Here is a 22,589-nt window from a genome sequence, read left to right as displayed (position 1 = left end):
GGCTTGCGGCAACCACATGTGACGACCCCGGGCTGGACTCCGCTTCGTCCACGGTGAAAGCCAATCCGGCAATCCACAGCACGAAGTTGTTGTATTTCCTCAGCGACCAGCACGGATCAGCTCCAGGCATGACGAAGCAGATATCGTCCTCTTTTGGAAGACCAAACAAAGTAGTTTCACTTTCACAACGAAACACACAGCGTCTTCACGACATGGCGGCGGCAGCAACAATACTACAGCGAGAATAAAAGTTATGCCTTCTTTCTTTGCGTGAACATTTGGGCGGCGTTATGCAAATCTTCCCACATCATGACGTAGGTATGTGGGGGCGTGTTAGAACGAGCCGTTTTAGGGGGGCGTGGTTGACCCTTAACTTTTATAAAGAATATCTCTTTGGATTTGAGACTTTAGTCTTTGCAACTTTAAAGATCTTCTTTATGCACCAAGAGCTTGTAACACTCCAAAGAGAAAGGAAAACTTGAAATCACATCATATGACCCCTTTAAAAGAAAAAATATTGCTATGTCCTGGCAGAAGGAAGTGGTTCATTTTAAAATGATACCTCTTTTAAATAGTTCTTACTTTTGGTCAGCACAGTCAGATATTTCCGATTTTTTTTCCTCCTAAAAAAATCAAGCAAAAGGCAAAGTCAGCCGCCATCCTGAAGGTCCTCTTTACTTATTTTACCTGCTGTGTGTTCAACAACAAAAACAGGCACAGATTGGTGAGTTTTATATGTTTTTAATACTTAACATGCTTTTATTTTGTGTCATGAACACTAAGTTCACACATTGTTCGTATTTGGATTCTCTATATAAAAAGTAACTTTTATATAGAGAACATTTACCTCATTTGAAAGGTAAGATGTAACAGTTAGCTAGGATACTAAAAAGCAGAGACCATTTTTTGTATCATGATTCGCTACTTCGTCGTATGCACTGTATATTATATTACATTATATTATAGTAGTGCATACGATCAAGTAGCAAATCGTGGTTCGTTGCTGTGGCCATTAGCTATTTTTTTAAATGACAAGCTTTTGATATGTCTCACTCAGACTTGTTATTTTTTTATAGGAAATACATCAACAACAATTAACCCCTGGTGGAAGATGCTAGAACTACACCGTTTGGGTTAAAAAAACAAAACTTTATTGCCATTGACAGATGAAGTATTCAGAAGTAAACTTATAATGATTAAATCATTTTGTAGGCCGCATATATAATGATATATGATATTCATAACTCTTATATAAATGCAAATATGTTGTTATATCATAGTAGATTTAGCAAATGGGATCTGCAGGTTGCATGCTTCCAAATGCCATGTAGGTCTATAATTCATAGGTCAAGTAGGTCCTATAACCGTTATAGGACCTACTTGACCTATGAATTATAGACCTACTTGGTTAAAAGAATAGTTCACCCAAAAATGTTTTTCACAAACACACAGCTTTTCACGTCACAAGATGTCAACTGATGGACTGTGTGGATTACTTGTGGATTATTGTGATGTTTTTATCAGCTGTTTGGACTCTCATTCTGACGGCACCCATTCACTGCAGAGCATCCATTGCTGAGCAAGTGATGTAATGCTACATTTCTCCAAATCTGTTCAGATGAAGAAACAAACTCATCTACATCTTGGATGGCCTGACTCGTAAATACATTTTTGAAAATTCCATTAACATGGGAAAGAAAACTGTGCTTGTCAAATGTCAAGCCATTTCATGTGATATTTAAATTAAGGGTGCTCCGATCAGGATTTTTGGAGCCGATCACAGGAAGCGGTATCTGCCGATACAATCACAGATACCGATCTTTTTGAAGACTTCTTTTATCATGTAGAATTATTTATAGTGATGGTCCAATCAGGATTTTTACAGACATTCATTCAGGGCCTGAATTTCATGTTCAATTTTGAAAATGGGTGACTATTGTGGGGAGTATTTTTTTTATTTGATGGGTGTTTTTTTTTTACATTTTTTCAAAAATATATAATTTTCTCACCTAAATCTTTGGTTATGCAGTGCATTTTTGTTTTTACAATGGGGCAATTGTTGCACAATGGCTTACACACAGCACAAGCCTGATTTTGTGAGCTGTGTGTGAGGCGGCTTTATATGTGTGTGCATGAGCGCACCGTCTCTAGGAGAACGCGCGAGTGCTGAATGGTTTAAACACTGGCAAGTTTATTTGTATAGCGCTTTTTACGATACAAATCGTTGCAAAGCAACTTTACTGCAAATTAAGTTTCTACAATATTTAGTGATAGCTTATCAGTGGTGACTGTAAGTTAATGTACATATGGAAGAAATGTATGGAAAAATCAATTAAAGACGTAATCAAACAGACGATGAACACTATTAACACCAATTATTATATGATGGAATCAAACTTATAGCAAAATGTGGTAGTTCTGTATGTTGTTTCAGGGTTGGCATCATCTGAGGTCCTCTGAGGGGTTGCATCATCTCTTCTCAGGTGTTCTGGATCCAGACTGAAGCTTGTGTTACGCAAAAACAGAGAAACAAATAGAGACAATTAGCGTAGCTGCTGTTCCAACCAAGCACAAAAGATTTGTTTAACCCAAACTAAAGAATAATCATGTGCATTTGATCAGATATAACTGCAGTACAAGATTATGAGATGGATTATTTGAATGCTTGGCCAAAGAGATGTGTCTTTAATCTAGATTTAAACAGAGAGAGTGTGTCTGAACCCCAAACTTTATCAGGAAGGCTATTCCAGAGTTTGGGAGCCAAATGCGAACAAGCTCTACCTCCTTTAGTGGACTTTGCTATCCTAGGTACTACCAAAAGTCCAGAGTTTTGCGACCTTAGGGAGCGTGATGGATTGTAGCGTGGTAGAAGACTAGTTAGGTACGCAGGAGCTAACCCATTAAGGGCCTTATAGGCAAGTAATAATATTTTGTAACTGATACGGAACTTAATAGGTAGTCTAATAGGGTTAATAGGGTTATATGATCAGATTTTCTTGACCTGGTAAGGACTCAAGCCGCTGCAGTTTGGACTACCTGTAGCTTGTTTATTGAAGATGCAGGACAACCACCTAGCAGTGCATTACAATAGTCCAGTCTAGAGGTCATGAATGCATGAACTCGCTTTTCTGCATCAGAAACAGGTAACATGTTTCGTAGCTTGGCAATGTTTCTAAGATGGAAGAATGCTGTTTTTGTAACATGGGAAATATGATTTTCAAAAGACAAGTTTCTATCTAATATAACACCCAGATTTTTGACTGTAGAGGAAGTAACAGTACATCCGTCTAGTTGCACATTGTAATCCAAGAGATTCTGTGTACTAATGTTTACGATTCTGTGTACGAATTTAATACGAGAAAATTATTGGTCATCCAATCTTTTACATTTTTAACACACTCTGTTAGCTTAGATAATTTAGAAGTTTCATCTGGTCTTGTTGAGATATATAGTTGAGTATCATCAGCATAACAGTGGAAACTAATCCCGTATTTTCTAATAATATTACCAAGAGGCAACATGTATATTGAAAATAGCAGAGGACCTAGGACAGATCCTTGTGGCACTCCATATTTTACTGGTGATAATTGAGATGACTCCCCATTTAAATGAACAAAATGGTAGCGATCGGACAGGTAGGATCTAAACCATCTAAAAAAATAAATAAATGCAAATGATAAACTTTAGTGACGATGCGACTCTGCCTCGATAGAGACTGCTGATTGAACTTCCCAAAACGATTATCGGTCAATGTAGCCGATCAATCAGAGCACCCCTAATTTAAATGCAAAGCTGAGAGGACTAGACCTTTTTTTTTGTTAGCTAAAATCATGATAAAATTAGCCAAAACCTCTAATAAACAAACACACAAGAAGATATGGGTTTTGTATGTGTAAGAACTTTGTCAGGAATTCCAAAGCTTTGGAAATCTGTGGAACTTTCTATGGAGTTCTGATTCCATGTGGCTGTTCAGATAACTGACTCTAAGCACTTTCATATGTGGCTGGAGCTCTGCTGTGTGATCGGCCTCAGCCTGATCACCCTTATTGTGGGAACATGAATAGGCCTATTGCACAACGCAGTGCTGGACTATTTTGTTGAAATCAAGCCTTTCGTTTCCAATTAAGCATCAAAAGAAATCTGTCACCGAATAAGCAACACTTACTGAATGTTACCATTTCTATCACGCACCCACAAAGGGCCGTGCACATATGCGTGAGTCTCCTCTGCAGGTGCGAAGTGGAGGATGATGGAGGGTTGTCTGGACTGTAGAGATCCAGCTCAAATGCATTGCAGATGTGTGATTTAGTCTGCCTAACTGTTGCTGTTGCAGAACGTTAAAACATCTGTACAGCTTGCATTTACAGCTTCTTTTCTTTGCCCTCTGCCACAGAAAAACAACTCTGCCCTTTAATGAGGCCAAAGACAAGTGGAGGCTTCCTGAACCCTGTGTGGACACTTATAGGAGGACGTCAAAACCTAAACAGCTGCTATCCGATGTGCAAAGACTGCTGGTTAGTCTTAAACAGTTGGTTCAGGCAAAAAAATTACATTTTGGGATCATTTACTCACTCTCGTATTAATTTGAACTGCTATGACTATATTTATTCTTCAGAACACAAAAGGAAACATGACGAATTGTGCTGAAGAATTGGTCTTTTTCATACAAGATTTAAAATGGACACAAAAGCACTTATTCAAAATGTTTTCTTTTGTGTTCCACAGAAGACAGACTTCAGGTTTGGAACAGCAAATAACTAAATAAATGAAAAATAAAATAAATACAATTTCTTAAATTTAGATGTATAATAATATATATATATATATATATATATATATATATATATATATATATGTGTGTGTGTGTGTGTGTGTGTGTGTGTGTGCGTTGTATAATTTTTTTGTAACATCTTAGCATATGTATATATATATATATGCTAAAATGTTACTACTATATATGTACAGTATGTACAATATTTAATTCTATAGATAAAATATATTTAAATAAAATAAATATATTATTAATTTCATATATTGTAATATAAATATGCATTTTTATTAATTATACATAGAGAGGTTTTAATTAATTGATGTGTACTGTCATGTTTAAAGACAGAACGCACTATATATATATATATATATATATATAATTATTATTTTAATATATACTAATATATTCTTTATATATTTAAAGCCTTCTGAGCCTTGAAACCTTCTGACTTTGTGTGAGAATTTAGATCAATATTCACTGATAACCATCCCCTACAGCTGGCAGATGTCATTTGAGGTCATATATAATTTAATTTTTGGGTGAACAGGTCCTTTAAATCATTACAGTCTGCAGCAGTGGACCAGGTGAGGGGTCTAACTTCCATTTCGAAGGGATTTGTCATGGTTCCTGCAGCAGTGTTTCTCTTCACACTAGATTCCCTCTGAGCATCACATTCTCCAAGACTCCCACAATTCAACTATTATGCTTTGTCTTGCATTTTTCCTATTAACTTTGTATACTAATTGATTCATTACCTGTAAACAAACCTATTCCTCTGAAGGGAAAAGTCAACTCTAATTGCTCAAATACAACCTGCCTTGAGGTTTTGAGGGCTGTGTTTGCTTGCAGACGAATCTGTCATGATAAGATCTCTGCAATGATAAACAGCTGCAAGCTTTCGGATTTGCTTTTGAATGTTCTGTAAAGCCAATCATGCCGGACAGATGTACTTTAGAAAACCTGCTTACAAAACCCCAATTATCATGTTTACATCGTCTGGACAAATAGATGCTTTACCGGTTGGGCATCTTATTTACTTAATCATTAACACCAAAGATATCTACACATCAAACAGGAGATTTACAAAAAAAGTTGATTGGACTTAATGGGCTTGGGGTTCTTATTTAATTCAAAGTTGAAAATTCAGCTTTTAACACGTTTTATTATTATTTTGTGTAAAATGTTATTTTAAAAAGGGCTAAATTTGGGCAAAATAATAAATGACAAATAAGGATGTCAGCGATATTGTAAAAAAAAAAAAAAAAAAAAATCTATTTTAGAACAAGATTTTTGTATTCAGGTTAAACAGTTTTGAAAAATATTTATACAATTTTCAACAAATTATTAATTACTTTAACATTTTAACAAGTGGTTTAACAGTCAAGTGAAATACTAAATTATTTTCCTTAGACTTTGAATATTGAATTATGAGTTTTCACAGCTTAATTGTTTTCGAGTTAAACATTGAATTTTTAAATTATGAATATCATTGCATTTTCAGACTGACAGAGCTAGCCATTTTTCATTTAAAAGGCCTGCATATACTACACAATATCACTGAGCTGATTTAATAATACCAAAATATTTTAAGATATAACAAACTACTTTCAAAGTAGACTATTATTATTATTATTTTAAAAAGTTATGAAATGTATGCTTTATTAAAATCTCCACCTAGATTTTTTTTTTACTTTAAATCCTACTAAAATATTAAAATAAATTTGAATTCAGACATTATAAACATATTTACATAATACATTTAATAATAATAATAATTCACAAACATTTTTTAAGGAATAACATGTGAAACTACTTTCAAAGTTGACTATTATTATTATTATTTTTTAAGTTTTGAAATGGTTTGCTTTATCAAAATCTCTATGAAGCAAGATTTTTTATCTTTAAACCCCACTAAAAATATTACAATTAATTTTAATTCAGACATTACAATTATATTTACAATAAAATATTATTGTGTATTCCTGTGTATGAACATAATAGATGAAAAAATATAGATATAATGATAATAAAGATGTCATCAACCTGTCTTCAAGACTTCCCCCCTAGTCCGTATGTGCATCTGAATTTAAAGTCATTAGGGAGCTCTGTAGTCATTTTAGTTGAGTTTTGCACCTGATGGAGAAAAATCATTACGTTTGTCACATGGGCCTCATAAACCCTTTCCCCCGACTCCCCAATGTGTGTGAATATCAAACCACAGCAAAATTAAAAAAACTATGTGAACCGAGTCAATAAAAACAAAAAAAAAAGAACTTGTATTATTTTGGTGTGATATTTAATTAAAAAAAAAGTATAAAACTTATATCACTGTATAAATTTTAAAACACATTTTTATGATTGTCCAAAATGACGTTGGTTTTTAAAAGCATATAGTGTGTTTTTTCCGTGAACTCTAGAGTTCCTCTCGTAAAAACACTTTGTGGTTACAAGGTGCTACAACGCGCTGACGCCAGAACTGGGAAAAACACTGCCAGCCGAGAGAGCCTGTCCAGTGGCCCCAGGTGGGATTTTTCCACCTCCGAATGAAAGAAAATAAACGCGCAGCGATACCGTAGGGTCGCCCAGTTCCCCAGGAATCACCAGGGCGACCGCAGCTCTGGGAACGCTGCCTCACCTGGGCAGGACGTTCACACGCTTCCCATGATTCCTTTCCAGTGTTCTCTAATGGTCATGACCCTGAACAATTACTATTGAACCTTGCTTTAATTTGGGGTGTGCTGCTTTTTTATGGCCTTCTCCCCACCCTGTGCGTTACCCATGATTTCATAAGCGCTGGATGGGACCCTGGCGGTCAGGGGGGTACACTGGGGTCACGCCACTGAAGGATTTTCTTCCAGCGCACGTATGCAAGAGGCCAAGGTAAGCAGCGTGTCTTTGTGTCCGCACAGTGGCCACGGGCATGAGCCCTGTTCCAGCACCCATGCCAGGACACACACTGTGCACTATGAAGGGAGCTCCTGATGGACAGACACAGGGAAGAAAAGGGTTTGATGTGTTGCCACAGTCCCTGGACATTTCATCCTCCGAACATTTGCGCACGGGGCTGCCGAGCCCTTTGAACCCCTCCTTTCTCTTCTCCCTTGCTAAAATGGAGGAAGTTCGGATGAACTTGGACTGGAGGTGCAAGAGTTTTCAGGCTGAGGATCAAAACCCAAATAATCCCTGGACAAAAATAACCATTAGCGTTCCCATTCGTCTCAGTACAGGACCTGCTTGATGCCATCTTCACAAAGCTTTCACTAGCAGCTGTCTTGAGCTGTAGCATCAGAGGTAGCATACAGGGAAGTTAGGGATACAGGAAGTCCTCTAAACTTCAGAAATAAATCAAGCAAAGGCAGAACATCTATAATATAATGAAAAATAGGTATAAAAAAATTGAAAATAAAAATTGGTAAAAAAATTGAATTTCATTTTTATGTTTTTAAAATGTTTATGCTCACTAAGGCTGCATTTATTTGATTAAAATTACAATAAAAACAGTAATATTGTAAATGATTATTACAATTTATGTTTTCTATATAATTATATTTTTTTATGCAATATATTTATTTGATGGGAAGGCTGAATTTTTAGCAGCTGTTACTCCAGTCATCAGTGTCACATGATTCTTCAGAAAACAGTTCAATTATTAATTATTAGTAGTACTCAATTATTCATAATGTTTTCATTACTAAAAATGTTTATGGAAATCATTATAATTTTTTTCTAAGATTGTTTGATGAATAAATTCAGAAGAACAGCATTCATTTGAAATATAAATCTTTTGTAACATTATAAATGTTTTAATGTTCCTGTTGATTAACTTAATGCATCCTTGCTGAAAGTTATATATATATAAAAAAAAAAAGATATATATATATATATATATATACACACACACACACACACACACACGCATATATACATATATGGTAGTGTATCATGGTTTCCTCAAAAATATTAAGCAGCAAAAACGGTTTTCAACATGGATAATAAGAAATGTTTCTTGAGCACCAAATAAGCATATTAGAATGATTTCTGAAGGATCATGTGACACTGAAGACTGGAATAAGGGCCACTGAACATTTAGCTTTGCCATAACAGGATATATATACACACACACACACACGCATATATACATATATGGTAGTGTATCATGGTTTCCTCAAAAATATTAAGCAGCAAAAACTGTTTTCAACATGGATAATAAGAAATGTTTCTTGAGCACCAAATAAGCATATTAGAATGATTTCTGAAGGATCATGTGACACTGAAGACTGGAATAAGGGCCACTGAACATTTAGCTTTGCCATAACAGGAATAAATTCCATTAAATAGAAAATAGTTCTTTTAAATGGTAATATTTCACAATATTACTGTTTTAAATGCAGCCATGATGAACAGAAGAGATTTCTTTCAACAACATTAAAAAAATGATTAATTATTCCAAACTTTTAACCAGAAAAAAAAAAAAGTTGTGTTAAGATTACACATGTACTTTTGAATGGCTGTCAGTGGAGAAATATGCTTTTCGGCTGTATTATGCTTTAGCTACATGTACCAGCAGAGGCCAACTAAATTATGCTAACCAGCTGAAACTTGACCCCTTTGTGTCAGACATTTCAAATGCAAATAAACCGAGTGATAAAGGGTCATAAAACATTACGTTCTTACTGATAACCTTATAAGTCCACCCACTTCACATACAAACTAAAATAATCCTTAGAACATTGTGACAGTATTTATCCTGTTTTCTCAGGAAATATTAGAAATATAGTAGTTAATGTGTGCTTTATAGGACTTGCATCATGAAACCCCATATAGAAACATTTCCATATTGTGAAAAAGTCAGTAACAACATTTTAGAAAGCACTCTTCAGCATAAACAGGAATTGTGTCATGTTTAATAGCTGTTGTTTCTACAAAACTATAGTGAATATCCATCAGAATGAATGGCAACATGTAATTTCACTGGCCTATAAGGACTTGAAGCCACTGATGTTAAATCACCGCCTCCTAGTGGCCACCTGGAGAACATTCACACAATAAGAATACAGAAATATCAGTAAACAACAAAAAGTGTATTGTACAACGAATCTCTGAGAACAAACATAGCTGCTGGAAACTCAAACCGTTAGAAGAAATAAAGCAGAACATAGAAACAGTAGAAAACAAATTCAACTACAGATTTCATCTATAGCCAGTGTAGTTTTATGCTTCTACAATAATTTGGCATGACAACAAACTCCATGATGGTTTTTCGTTTTGACAGAACTAAAACGTTTTCTAGAAGCACATTTCCAATTTCACAAAGTTTCCCGAAATCCAACTCGAATTACATTTGACCATACCGAGTAAAATACAATTCCTTTGTATTTAACCAGACCATTTAATCACAGAAATCCAATTCAAATGGAGCATCTGTGAGAAAATACATCTATTATTAGTCATAAATACAGTCTCTGTGTGAGGAAATGAAGACACTACTTGACCGTGCATTCATAAATTACAGAAAGTCATAAATAATTGCACTGTGGTGACCTCTTCTGCATCAGTAACACATTTAGAGGTGTTTGTTGAGTCCTGATTCCCTCCTCTAAAGTAGCTGAGGTGAAGCCGCTCCTTTTTACAGTCCATTTGGCAGTAAACAAACTCAAACAAATCTCCCAAGCTCATCAAATTGAGTTCATGAGTGTGCGTTTTCTCCCATCACTCTCACCGTTCCACATACAACAGCTTCTGTGGATCGCAAGATGTGTCCTATAGTTCATCCTATAGGGATGTAAACAAAAAAGATGCTATTGATTCATTTTATTTCCAATTAGGATTCTGGCTTCCAATAATTATGAAAACTAAATATTGAGAAAACTTTACACAATGATGCTCTTGTTTTTTCCACATTAAACTCACAGCACATGCAAAGATTGAGTTTGTTGCATTTAATGTGAACCAAGCTGCTCTGAGCTGGATTTACAGTAAAGGCAGCAAACTCAATCAATATATGAATTAATATTTTACATTTATATTTGAAGTTTTTTTACATTTTACATTCAAGGAAATCCACTGTTAAAGTAAAAAATAAAGTTCAATAAATGCAAGATATTTCCAAAGTCAACAAGTAAATACCAAAATAATTTGCCATATTTGAGTAGCCCTATTAAAAAAAAAACTGGACTGAAACATTTATTGAAGATAAATGATTTTGATTATGATTTCCACAAACATATTAAGCTGTTTTCAATATTTATATTAATAATAACCATTATTAATAAGTACCAATAATAATTGAGCAGTAAATCAGCATATTAGAATGATTTCTGAAGGATCATGTGACACTGAAAACTGGAGTAGTGATGCTGAAAATTCACCTTTGCCATTCCAGAAATAAATTACATTTGATAAAATATAATAAAACAGAAAACAGGCATTTTAAATTGTAATGATATTTCACAATACTACTGTTTTTACTGTAATTTTAATAAATGCTGCCTTGGTAAGCATAAGAGACCTCTGTCAAAAACATCAAAAATTGTAACTATTCTAACTTACTTTAAGTTTGGAGGACTTTCCCTGTAATGCTAGCTGCTGGAGTCGCTGTCTGAGAATGTCTGCGATGTCGGTGGCGTCTCTGCTGTTAATATGCTCTCCTCCTTGAACTCGCTAAAACAGGTTGGGACATAAAGGTATCAGTTAGAATAGGTACAGAAATTACTCGGAGCACTTGGAACAATAAGATGGCCAGCAGTAGTGTCGTACCCGTGTGGTGCCCAGGTGGGGGTAGAATCGGACACTGGGGTAATCCTTGATCCCGGCGCTCTGGCAGGTCTGGTAGTGTTCTTGACAGTCCACTTTGCCAGCTCGCACAGTTCCCTTCGTCATCTGCAGGAGGAGGAACAGGTGACTGATGCTGCTGAATTATTCATGATCACAGCACCTGCACTGACTGAAGCTAGTCGAAAGCCAGTGCAAAAGATCATGTGTTGCTTTTTTTTTTTTTATACAACTGCATTTTTTTAATTGCATTTTTAATTACAAATGCACAGCAGTTAGAGTGAAAAGTCGTCCTTTTGCTTTAATGACAGCAGTTCTGGAGCTGACGTGAACAAAACCTGATGATCATGTGATCATGCTCTCCAGCATGATTTGAGAATTATCTAATGAGAATCTTGAGCTTCAATAGAGTCCAACAGTGCCCACCCACTTTTTCAGCAGCCTTGAGTCAGAATCACAATAGATTTTTTTTTGTAATTTTGACCATATACAGCATGTAAATGAAACAACATTCCTCAAGGACCATGGTGCTACATAAAACAACACCAGACTACAAGACTGGACATGACAACACAGATTAAATTAGATTAAAATGTAAATAAAAACTAGAAAAACTAAAACTAGCAGTAGGAATTAAAATTAGAACTAAGAGAAGGACAGATAAGATTACACATACACAGGACTTCAAAAAGTGCATGTGTGCAAACAATTTTTTCCATAGGGATTTTAAAGGGGTCATATGATGCTGCTAAAAAGAACATTATTTGGTGTAATGAAATGTGTTTGTGGTTTAAGGTTAAAAAAACACATTATTTTCCACATACTGTACATTATTGTTACTCCTCTATGCCCCGCCTTTCTGAAACGCGTCGATTTTTACAAAGTATGGATGCACGATATATCAGCCACCATATCGGTATCGGCCCATATCGGGCACACACCACGGCCTTGAGTGAGCAGAGGCCTTGAGTGAGCAGAGGCCTAGAGTGAGCTGCGGCCTAGAGTGAGCGGAGGCCGGCTAGAGTGAGCAGAGGCGGGCGGGCTTGAGAACGGCGTGGCCGGCGGATTCGACGAAGGAGTGTCCGGCGGGCTTGCGGCAACCACATGTGACGACCCCGGGCTGGACTCCGCTTCGTTGAAGTTGATGTATTCCCTCAGCGACCAGCACGGATCAGCTCTAGGCATGACGAAGCAGATACCATCCTCTTTTGGAAGGCCAACCAAAGTAGTTTCGCTTTCACAACGAAACACACAGCGCCTTCACGACATGGCGGCAACAACAATACTACAGCGAGAATAAAAGTTACGCCACCTTTCTTTGCGTGAACATTTGGGCGACATTATGCAAATCTTCCCACATCGTGACGTAGATATGTGGGGGCGTGTTAGAAAGAGCCGTTTTAGGTAGGCGCGGTTGAATATCTCTTTGGATTTGAGACTTTAGTCTTTGCAACTTTACAGATATTCGTTATGCACCAAGAGCTTGTGACACACCAAAGAGAAAGGAAAAATTGAAATCGCATCATATGACCCCTTTAAAGATGTCTTAGTTGAAGCGTTATAAGCCAAAAACCAAATATTCCAGCTATGAGGTGAATCACAATATTACAAACATTGACATGAAGCAAAAAAAAAGTGTGAAAACTGGACAAAAAGACATTGTACTTAAATAACATGAAGCACTATATATTCTGTTTTTTATTTTAGGTATTGATATAAGGACTGACTATTATGTAATTTCATGAGTAGGTGGGTGCATAAGTGTTATTTTTTCAGGATTTGCTTGCCACAATTCTCTAATTGGTAAGATTTCTTTGCAGAATCATAGCTAATGTAATTTTTCACCAGACATTCTGCATAATTATTTATAGCAGACTTTTGGCCTCAGTACACATCGAAAAACTGCTTGGCAGCATTAAAAAGAAAAGAATGAATGTGATTGGCTGAAACACTATGCACTCCTCTCATTACTCTAGCTGATAAAAGATCATTTGCATCTATATTTGCAGAAATGCCAATGCTTGCAAAGCACCAGAAATCTTTGAGAAAACAGTTAGAAACATTGCAAACACCAGCTGATGTCTTCACAAATTTGTCCTAATAAAAAGTCTTACCCTGGCAAGAACTTCAAATTCAGGGGCGAATTGCTGGCATGGGCCACACCATGGGGCATAGAAATCCAACACCCAGTGATCCTTCCCTCCCAAAACCTTTCTCTTAAAGTCCTCGGGTGACAGATCCACTGAGGCACGAGGCAGAGAGCTATGGACAGATGAGTCCAATGGTTAGAGGGTACAAAATGTAAAATAGCTCTGCCTACATAGATAGCATCCTAAAGAAATGGAACCACAATTGACTGATTTGTAACACTGCAGGTGGGTGACTTTGACATTAGCATATTGCCAAGTTAATGACAACTCTCCACGCATAAAGCTAAGCTAGTTAGGTGGTGTTAAGCTAGTTAGTGTGGTGTTTTTGAGCTTTTAGCCACAAGCTAAAACTACTAAAATCAATTGAGACAAGTCTCTTGTGTGTTTTGTGTGAAGGGAGCTATCCGCATGATGCAAAACTATCAGTAAAATAGTTCAAATTGTTGGTGAACTTATGGATACTTTGTGAGAATTATTCCGACTTACCTCAAGGCCCAAGTCTTGAGGGAAAAGGCATCCCGGTGCCATCCATTGTAGCTCCTGTTAACAATGAGAGAGAAGCACTGAATTTGTTGTACCGGTGTGTGTAATTGTGTTTGAGTTACAGGATGTAGGAAACACGCACTGGTACTGGTCTCTCCGATTACTGTTCTGAGGAAACAGGCGGATCTCTGGGTAAGCGCGCACATTCTCACCCTGGCAGAATGAGTGGTGTTTCTGGCAGTCGACTGTTCCCACGTTTACAATCCCACTCAGCATCTAGAACAGACACAGCAATAGGGTTGTCACGATCATGACATTTTTGCAAGAAATGAACTGTCAAAAAACTGCAATAAATTATTTGTCTTTTTTCACGTAAAGTGTAAGCTTAATGCATATACATTTTAAGAAAAAGAAATGTATTCACACAGATATTGGAAACATTTAAATTGAGTTTCTTAAAGGCTTTGAAAAACAAAAAATATATATAGTGCCAATGTACTAAAGTAACAAACTAAAGCTGAAATAAAAAATAATAAAAACTGTATATTGAATGTGAGCATATTATGAGATTTTATCCAAAGCGTATTTAAAAAAAATCTAATTATGTAATTATATACATATATAGTGTGTGTGTTTGTGTACGTATAATATGCTTGCTCAATATGGAATATATACAATAACTATAATAATGACTAATATTAATTATAATATTATAGTTAATGGTATTAAAGCTGTATTTCATTTGAATATTCAGGAATTTAACATTTAATTATGAATGATGATCTTTTAGATTTTGAGATTTTTTTCCTTGCACTTTGTTACATGCACAGTTACTCAAATGTAATGTGTTTCATGGCATTTCTAGATTTTGCATTACATTTTGGCAAAATTAGGAATTGTCATTACAATTTAAAGTGCACAATGGCCTTAGGAATCACTCATCGTGATTAAATCAAACATTTGTCGACAGCCAGTTATATAATAAGGGCAATTACATTGAGATCATATATAACTGCAAAAAACTGTAATAACAAGGAAAAAAGGTAATACTTTAACACTCAGATGGAGTGTCAGTTTAATATATGAGAGCAGATACCCGTGCCATTCTCCTCCACTCTGGCAGCAGAGCCTGGCAGGGGCCACACCACGGAGCGTAGAAATCCACCATCCACGTCTCTGAGGACTTGCGTCTCTTCACCAGCTCCTGGAATGACTCTGGGATCAATGTCACCACCACAGGGTTCACCAGGTCCTGCAGAAGACACAATCATCTATTACATCTAAACAGATATATAATGTGTGTATACTGTATGGATTATGAATGAGGGTATGAATAAATGTAACTGTAATCTGTGCCTCACCTCTATAAACTCCAGGATGCCGTCTGCAGAGTGATGGCCTTCATACTCATGGATGCTGGACTTGTTGAAAATTACAGTTGTTGGATATGCATGAATGTTGTACTGAAGAACGGAAAGCAAAATGCAAGAGATGAGAAGCAGCTCTCACCTGAACATTCATACTCTGGTAAAATCAGCTTATTTATGTCAAATCAAAAGGTCTAAAATAATGCTAAGTTAAATATAAACAGTCAAAGGCAGTGTGAGGCAGGTCAGTACAATGCAAGATTATTATTATTAATTATTTTTGCAGTTTTGCTGCTAGTGGTGCAGAAATGGCACGCTTTACTCGTAACACACAAATAAACACACAAATCAAATGCTATGGTTTCCTGTTGCAAAGATTCAGAAGGTTTTATGATACTTCTATAAACAGATCTGTACACAGTTACATAAGTATTGCTAATAATAAATATGAATATTCTAACAATATGATGAATTGGTGAATTAATCATGATAATGACAATAATAATTACTAATAATGTATTATTACATTATTTAAATGATATTAATAGTAATATACAGTATATATTATTATTAAATAGTGAATTGATAAACTAATTATAATTCTGCTTATTATTATAATAATCATATTATAAAAGCAATTATTATTAATTATTTAGTGCTGCAGAAATTACACACTTTACCTTTAAGTAATATGAAGAGAAAGTAAGACAAATGCTGTGGTTTCCTGTGGCATATTACGATGCTTCTGTAAACAGATCTGTACACGGTTACATATAATTACTGTAATAGTAAAAATAATAATTTTGCTGTTAGTGGTGCAGAAATGACACCACTTTTAAGCTATATGAAGAGAATGTAAGATATGCAGGTGCATCTCAATAAATTAGAATGTCGTGGAAAAGTTCATTTATTTCAGTAATTCAACTCAAATTGTGAAACTCATGTATTAAATAAATTCAATGCACACAGACTGAAGTAGTTTAAGTCTTTGGTTCTTTTAATTGTGATGATTTTGGCTCACATTTAACAGAAACCCACCAATTCACTGTCTCAACAAATTAACAGATGATGTTAACAGAAAGTTGAGTGGAAGGAAAAAGTGTGGAAGAAAAAGATGCACAACCAACCGAGAGAACCGCAGCCTTATGAGGATTGTCAAGCAAAATCGATTCAAGAATTTGAGTGAACTTCTGGTAGACAGGAAGCTAATGAGGATCTGAATCTCTATTAAGAACACTCTACAGAAAACCACATGAAAACTCTAGAGATGCAGAGCAAATGATGCCATCAGCTTCAAATGCAAGTCATCATGCCCAATCAACTGTCAATTCTGCAATATTTGAACAAGGGTGAATATCTCAGTACCGTATTGCAGAGCCTCTCGTGCACGGTACAGTCCAGAGTTCCAAACTTCAGCTGTCCAAAGAGCTGGATGGAGGCTTTTCTCAACTCAGGGAGAAGAGCTCGGCATGGCGGACACCACTGTAGAACAGAACAATTACCCATAATGATTTTTAATGAAACCAAATTTCAAACATGGATGCAAATTATCCTTTTAATTGTTTGAATTTCAGTAATTTCACTGTGCTTGCCTCCGCAGATCATTTCTCACCCTTCTGAGCCTGATGAATTAACCATCGGCAGGAAGTTACCATGGCAATGTAAGTACGTGCTTAGCAGATAATCATTAGCGTTCAAATAGCGGCTTCAGCAGAGGTTTAACAGAGAGGTTTAGATGTAACAACTCACAGGAGCAAAGAAATCAACCAGCCAGGGATCTTTCTCATGGCTAGGGAAGTTCTCCACACTCAGTGTGGTGACATGGGCATTCACACTCTCTTTTGCAAAGGCTGCAACATTGTACAGGACGTCCTTACCTGGAGATTTAACACAGAGTAACTGGCATCAGAACTTTTAACATTTTAGACCAATACCAAATACATTTCATAGTGTTGTAGTGTTACTGGCTGATCCAAAATGTCTTTTAACCCTCTGATACTGGTTTCCTACAGTGGAGAACCTTAAAAGCCATTTTTAGCCATTCAAGGTGTGAAGGTCAACCACACTTGACCTTTACTTACTACACTACAACTTCAGAAAGGATGCATTAAATTGATCAAAAAGACATTTATAACATTGCAAACAATTCTATTTCAAATAAATGCTGTTCTTTTGAACTTTCTATTTGTCAAAGAACCTAAAAAAATGTATCACAGCTTCTATAAAAATATTAAGCAAAAATATTAATGTTTTCAACATTGATAATAATAAGAAATGTTTCTTGAGCAGCAAATCAGCATACTAGAATGATTTCTGAAGGATCATGTGACACTGAAGACTGGAGTAATGATGCTGAAAATTCAGCTTTGATCACAGGAATAAATGATGTATTAAAATAGAAAAAGTTAAAAATAAAATAAAAAATATATTACGGTTTTTATTGCATTTTTGATCAAATAAACGCAGCCTTCTTGAGCAGAAAAGACAAAAAATCTTACAAACCCCAAAATTTTGAATGGTAGCATGTATGATTTTCATCTTCATATGCAATTATATTTTATGACAACATAAATTGCTCTTATGCTTGTTTTGAAGTATAAATAAGCATTTACATTTAGTTTAAGATATTCATGCAGATGGTTAAAAAGCACTTGCTTTGTTATTTAAATGCAGAATATTTAGTCTTACTAAAGCTCTCCCAAACTCACCATGGTGAATCTCAAAATCATGAATTCCAACTCCTTTAAAAACAGCCACACAGGCCTTCTGTATATATAGAGAAGCACACAGCTCTGAATCTGCGACACAGTCCACCTTCCCCACCTGTGCAAACAAATAAACGCAATTAATCTAACACAACAGCACCATATACCAGACGTTCTATGACCCGCGTACTGTGTAAAACAATATTATAAAAGCAAAAGTCCTGTTGTTTTACTTGCTCTCATGTTGGCCTCAAAAAATAGGCAAAAGCACCATAAAAGTACTGTAAAGCAGTCCAACGTTCCAAACGTTGTCTGAAGCCATACGAAAACGTAGAGCTTCAAAACACGTAGAATTTCATAAGTCATATGAACTACTTATAATAATATAGTAATCTAATCTAATATAATATAATCAAGAACCTGTATGTGAGAGTCCTTCAGAAGAGCTTTGAGTTTTTTATATTCATGCGATGCCAAATCATTATGTCCAAAGGAGAAACTGATGAGCCATCGGTGATGAGCCAATTTATGCTGAAATGACAAAGTCAGAAAAAACATGCATCATTAAAAAAAAGAAGAATGTCTTTAATGACATTTTATACCACGTAATCATATTTCATCCAGCATGTCAGTTACTGTGTAAACAGTGGTACTGCAGGAAGTGCTGGGTGCGGTACAGAACAAGGGCAAACATATGATGCTCATGTCTTACCTCAAAGCTGCTCTTTGTAAGAATCTCCAGGTCAGGCAGATGCTGCAACACTTGTGCATATATTTCTTTAGTTTCCAAACTCTGGATAAACTGCAGGGTTGATAAAATCAAAGTGAAAACCAGCCCATGAGATTGGCACAATTAAAAGAATAGCTCACCCAAAAAAATGTATTTGCTGGGAATATACCCACCCTGAGGATGGGTTTGTTTCTTCATCGGAACAAATATGGAGAAAAGTAGCATTATATCACTTGCTCATCAATGGAATATATATATATATATATATATATATAAAATTCATATTTATATATGATTTATATTATATATAAAACCAAATATATATTACATATATTTCTTAAATATATACATGTATGTGTGTACATTTAAATATAATATAAATATACACAGTACACACACATATATTATGTAAACACAAACTTTTATTTTGGATGTGATTAATCGTGAATAATTAATTTGACAGCACTACTATAAATGTTACAGAAGAATTTTAAATGTTATCGTTACACCAAACGACACAAAATGAAAAAGTAGACACAGACAAGTATTTCCCTTAATAAATACACCAATTTTCATTAGAAATTATATTATCATAACTATTTGAGTGAAAAGTTGGACTGAAACATTAGTATTAATTTCTTATTTAGTACAGCTACCTTTTGCTTTAATGACAGCATGAACTCCGAAAAATATTTTTATTTCTAGATTTAAAGAAAATAAAATGTAAATGGTCATGCCAAAATTAAATACCTTGCCATAGTTCTGTCACTTTGCTCTTCACAAACTGCATTGCAAACGTGGTGAGGCTTGATTTTGTTCTGTCGCCATAGTATTTCTCTGGCTTCTGTTGGCACGATTACATTTATATTTTAGGATGACTACAGACATTACACATACATTATGTATTATATGCTGATGAAAGCAGAATGCTCTCACCATTCCCGCTCTGAACACATAGAGGCTGGGGTAGCTGTTGATGCCTTTACTACGGCACAACATGCCATTATCACCGCAGTTCACAGCACCGATCCGAATCACACCGTCCATTTCCTTAGCAAACTCCCGCCACTGTGGGGTGCATCACACGTCAGTCATATAACTAACCTACAGTAACTTTAACAATCCTAGCATGTGTGAAGAGGAAGTGACTAAGAGAAGGAGAAAACAGAGTTACGCACCGTGGGGGCAAGATCGTGGCAGTGCGAGCAGCGTGGGAAATAGAAATTCACAAACCAGACCTCGCCAGAATTTCCAGCTGCATCTGTGGAAAAAGACAAAACTGGTGTCACAACACTCCACCACTGGAAAAAACAGGTTAGGCCTCTATTTGAATACTACAAGATCAGCTAAAAAGAGGTGATTGGTGGGTTTAAAGAAACCTGACTTGATATTTTCAGGTCTTATTTCACACCAAATGTAAAAAAACGAAAGAAATAAAATTTTTATACATTTTTCTGCAATATTTCTTAGAAATATTAAGCACATTTTCCCCTCCAATTCTCATAAAGTAACAAAAAATAATATATATATATATATATGTATATATGCATGTATTTATGTGTAAATAAATATATATATATATGAACTATTACAAAATTATTTGTATTATTATTAGAATTATTACAGAAATGTTTACTGTTTAAAAGAACTATTACTTTATCAAATTTAGGGGAAAATGTGCAAAAAAAATCACAACACAAAAAAATGCAAAATATAAGTTTATGCAAAGTATAACATATTTGTCTTTTGATTGTGGGGTATGATATGACCTGAACATGTTTTTACACAAGGCAGAGCGACTTTCTCAGGCCATCTCTGATAAAATGAGCACCACTCTAATCATTTGTTTTTCAATAATTATCATTATTCTTATATTCATTATTTCAATTCTCATTATGATTATCACTGTAATAGCACATACTACAATATATATATATATATATATATATATATATATATATATATATATATAATATAAAGAGAGCCACAAATATGTGTAGTTTTGGCAGCTCAACAATTATGTGGACTTTTAACAACTTAAACTATATTTACTTGTAAACGTATTTTATATATACACAATACACGTGCTTGGTTCTCATATATACAAATATATAAAACACAGATTACAAATATAATATCTTATTCGCAAGTTGCCCTGATATCTGAAAAGTTGTAGTAGTTGTGTGTAATGAGATCAGCTCGGGTTAGTTGTGCAAAACTGCAAACTAGTACGAGACTCGTCGGTTTTAATAATACATATATATGAACGATTACAAAATTATTTGTATTATTATTAGAATTATTACAGAAATGTTTACGGTTTAAAAGAACTATTACTTTATCAAATTTAGGGGAAAATGTGCAAAAAATCACAACGCAAAACAAAACAAAAAAATTACTTTATGCAAAATATGAGTTTATGCAAAGTATAACATATTTGTCTTTTGATTTTGGGGTATAATATGACCTGAACATATTTTTGTGAGATTCAATCCAGCATTCAAAATGCTTTTTCTGTTTGTCTAGAAATCCAAAATAAGTGCATAATCTGGGTGATTTAAGATCATGGCTTACCAAAGTCCCCTCTGTCTAGTGTAGTAATTTCTGCATCCTCGTCATAAATTCCTGAAAAACACCGTTGCATGGTTTTTCTCCAGTATAAAGACAAGTACCACACATCTTCCTATTTATTTAGTGTTGTATTGTCACATTGTTATATAATATCTACACAGAACATAACAGAGAATTGAATTACCAAAATCATATCTGTAATAGTTCCAGCTTTCATATCTTCCTCCTTGCTGTTCATCTTGCAGGCCCTTCTCTCCATACTTATCATATTTCTTCCTCAAGTCCTCGTCCTTCAACACCTCGTAGGCCCGATTGATCTTCAAGAACTTCTCGTGGGCCGTTGCATCATTCTAAAAAGACAATGGAAGCGTTCTCAGAGAGTCACAAATGAAGGAAGACACATACGTCTGGCTGCTATGCCATAATGAAGCTACTCACAGGGTTTTTATCTGGATGCATTGTGAGAGCAAGCTTTTTGAAAGCCTGCCGAATCTCACGAGTGCTGGCTTCTCTTGAAATGCCTAGCAGGTTGTAGTAATCTTCATCAGAGGAAACGGTTACGAAAAGCCATACCGCGATGAAAGCAAACAGAAACGACTTCCTAGAGGGTCTCTGGTGATTCTGGAACATCTCCATTGATGAAGGCTGTTGTTGGTGCAGATCTTCAGGGTTTCAAGGTTGGAAAACTGCTTGCAGGAGTGTGATGATCATCCTCAATGAAGACACCTTGTAAGTGATGACAAGAGAGTGAAAAAGAAAGGGAAGAGATCTCAACTCCGGTGCTATTGGAAATTAACACGTAGGTGTTTACACAGGGCGGAGCGACTTCTCTGATAAAATGAGCACCACTCTAATAATTTGTTTTTCAATAATTATCATTATTCTTATATTCATTATTTCAATTCTCATTATGATTATCACTGTAATAGCACATACTATTTTATATATATATATATATATATATATATATATATATATATATATAGTATAAAGAGAGCACAACAAACATATACACTTTTAACAACATAGAGGGGAGTCTCA

General features: G+C 35.3%; 1 protein-coding gene and 1 long non-coding RNA gene across 2 annotated transcripts in view; both read right to left on the bottom strand.

Moving 5' to 3' along the window:
* The window catches only part of LOC107601615 (uncharacterized), a 4,053-nt gene extending 3,393 nt beyond the window's left edge, over positions 1-660 (bottom strand). Inside the window, exon 1 of the long non-coding RNA XR_001610954.1 lies at positions 583-660. This is a non-coding gene — a long non-coding RNA (uncharacterized lncRNA). The remainder of the gene's footprint in view (positions 1-582) is intronic.
* Positions 661-9,659: 8,999 nt separating this feature from the next.
* The window catches only part of LOC107601604 (dnaJ homolog subfamily C member 10-like), a 15,368-nt gene continuing 2,438 nt past the window's right edge, over positions 9,660-22,589 (bottom strand). Inside the window, exons 2-21 of the mRNA XM_016293848.1 lie at positions 21,987-22,274; positions 21,733-21,898; positions 21,552-21,602; positions 20,156-20,238; positions 19,914-20,045; positions 19,728-19,821; positions 19,147-19,169; positions 18,960-19,049; positions 18,668-18,778; positions 18,251-18,365; positions 17,292-17,419; positions 16,908-17,024; positions 15,537-15,638; positions 15,272-15,427; positions 14,318-14,451; positions 14,179-14,232; positions 13,657-13,804; positions 11,528-11,650; positions 11,321-11,431; positions 9,660-10,543 (exon numbers count right to left, since the gene is read on the bottom strand). Of these exons, the coding sequence (XP_016149334.1) occupies positions 10,532-10,543; positions 11,321-11,431; positions 11,528-11,650; positions 13,657-13,804; positions 14,179-14,232; positions 14,318-14,451; positions 15,272-15,427; positions 15,537-15,638; positions 16,908-17,024; positions 17,292-17,419; positions 18,251-18,365; positions 18,668-18,778; positions 18,960-19,049; positions 19,147-19,169; positions 19,728-19,821; positions 19,914-20,045; positions 20,156-20,238; positions 21,552-21,602; positions 21,733-21,898; positions 21,987-22,184 (2,148 nt within the window). The 5' untranslated portion in view covers positions 22,185-22,274 and the 3' untranslated portion in view covers positions 9,660-10,531. The remainder of the gene's footprint in view (positions 10,544-11,320; positions 11,432-11,527; positions 11,651-13,656; positions 13,805-14,178; positions 14,233-14,317; positions 14,452-15,271; positions 15,428-15,536; positions 15,639-16,907; positions 17,025-17,291; positions 17,420-18,250; positions 18,366-18,667; positions 18,779-18,959; positions 19,050-19,146; positions 19,170-19,727; positions 19,822-19,913; positions 20,046-20,155; positions 20,239-21,551; positions 21,603-21,732; positions 21,899-21,986; positions 22,275-22,589) is intronic.

The sequence above is a fragment of the Sinocyclocheilus grahami genome, unplaced genomic scaffold (assembly GCF_001515645.1).
Source record: "Sinocyclocheilus grahami isolate Dianchi unplaced genomic scaffold, SAMN03320097.WGS_v1.1 scaffold308.1, whole genome shotgun sequence".
Classification (NCBI taxonomy): Eukaryota; Metazoa; Chordata; class Actinopteri; order Cypriniformes; family Cyprinidae; genus Sinocyclocheilus; species Sinocyclocheilus grahami.
The sequence above is the reverse complement of the archived record's forward strand: the minus strand, read 5'-3'. Positions and strand labels throughout refer to the sequence as shown.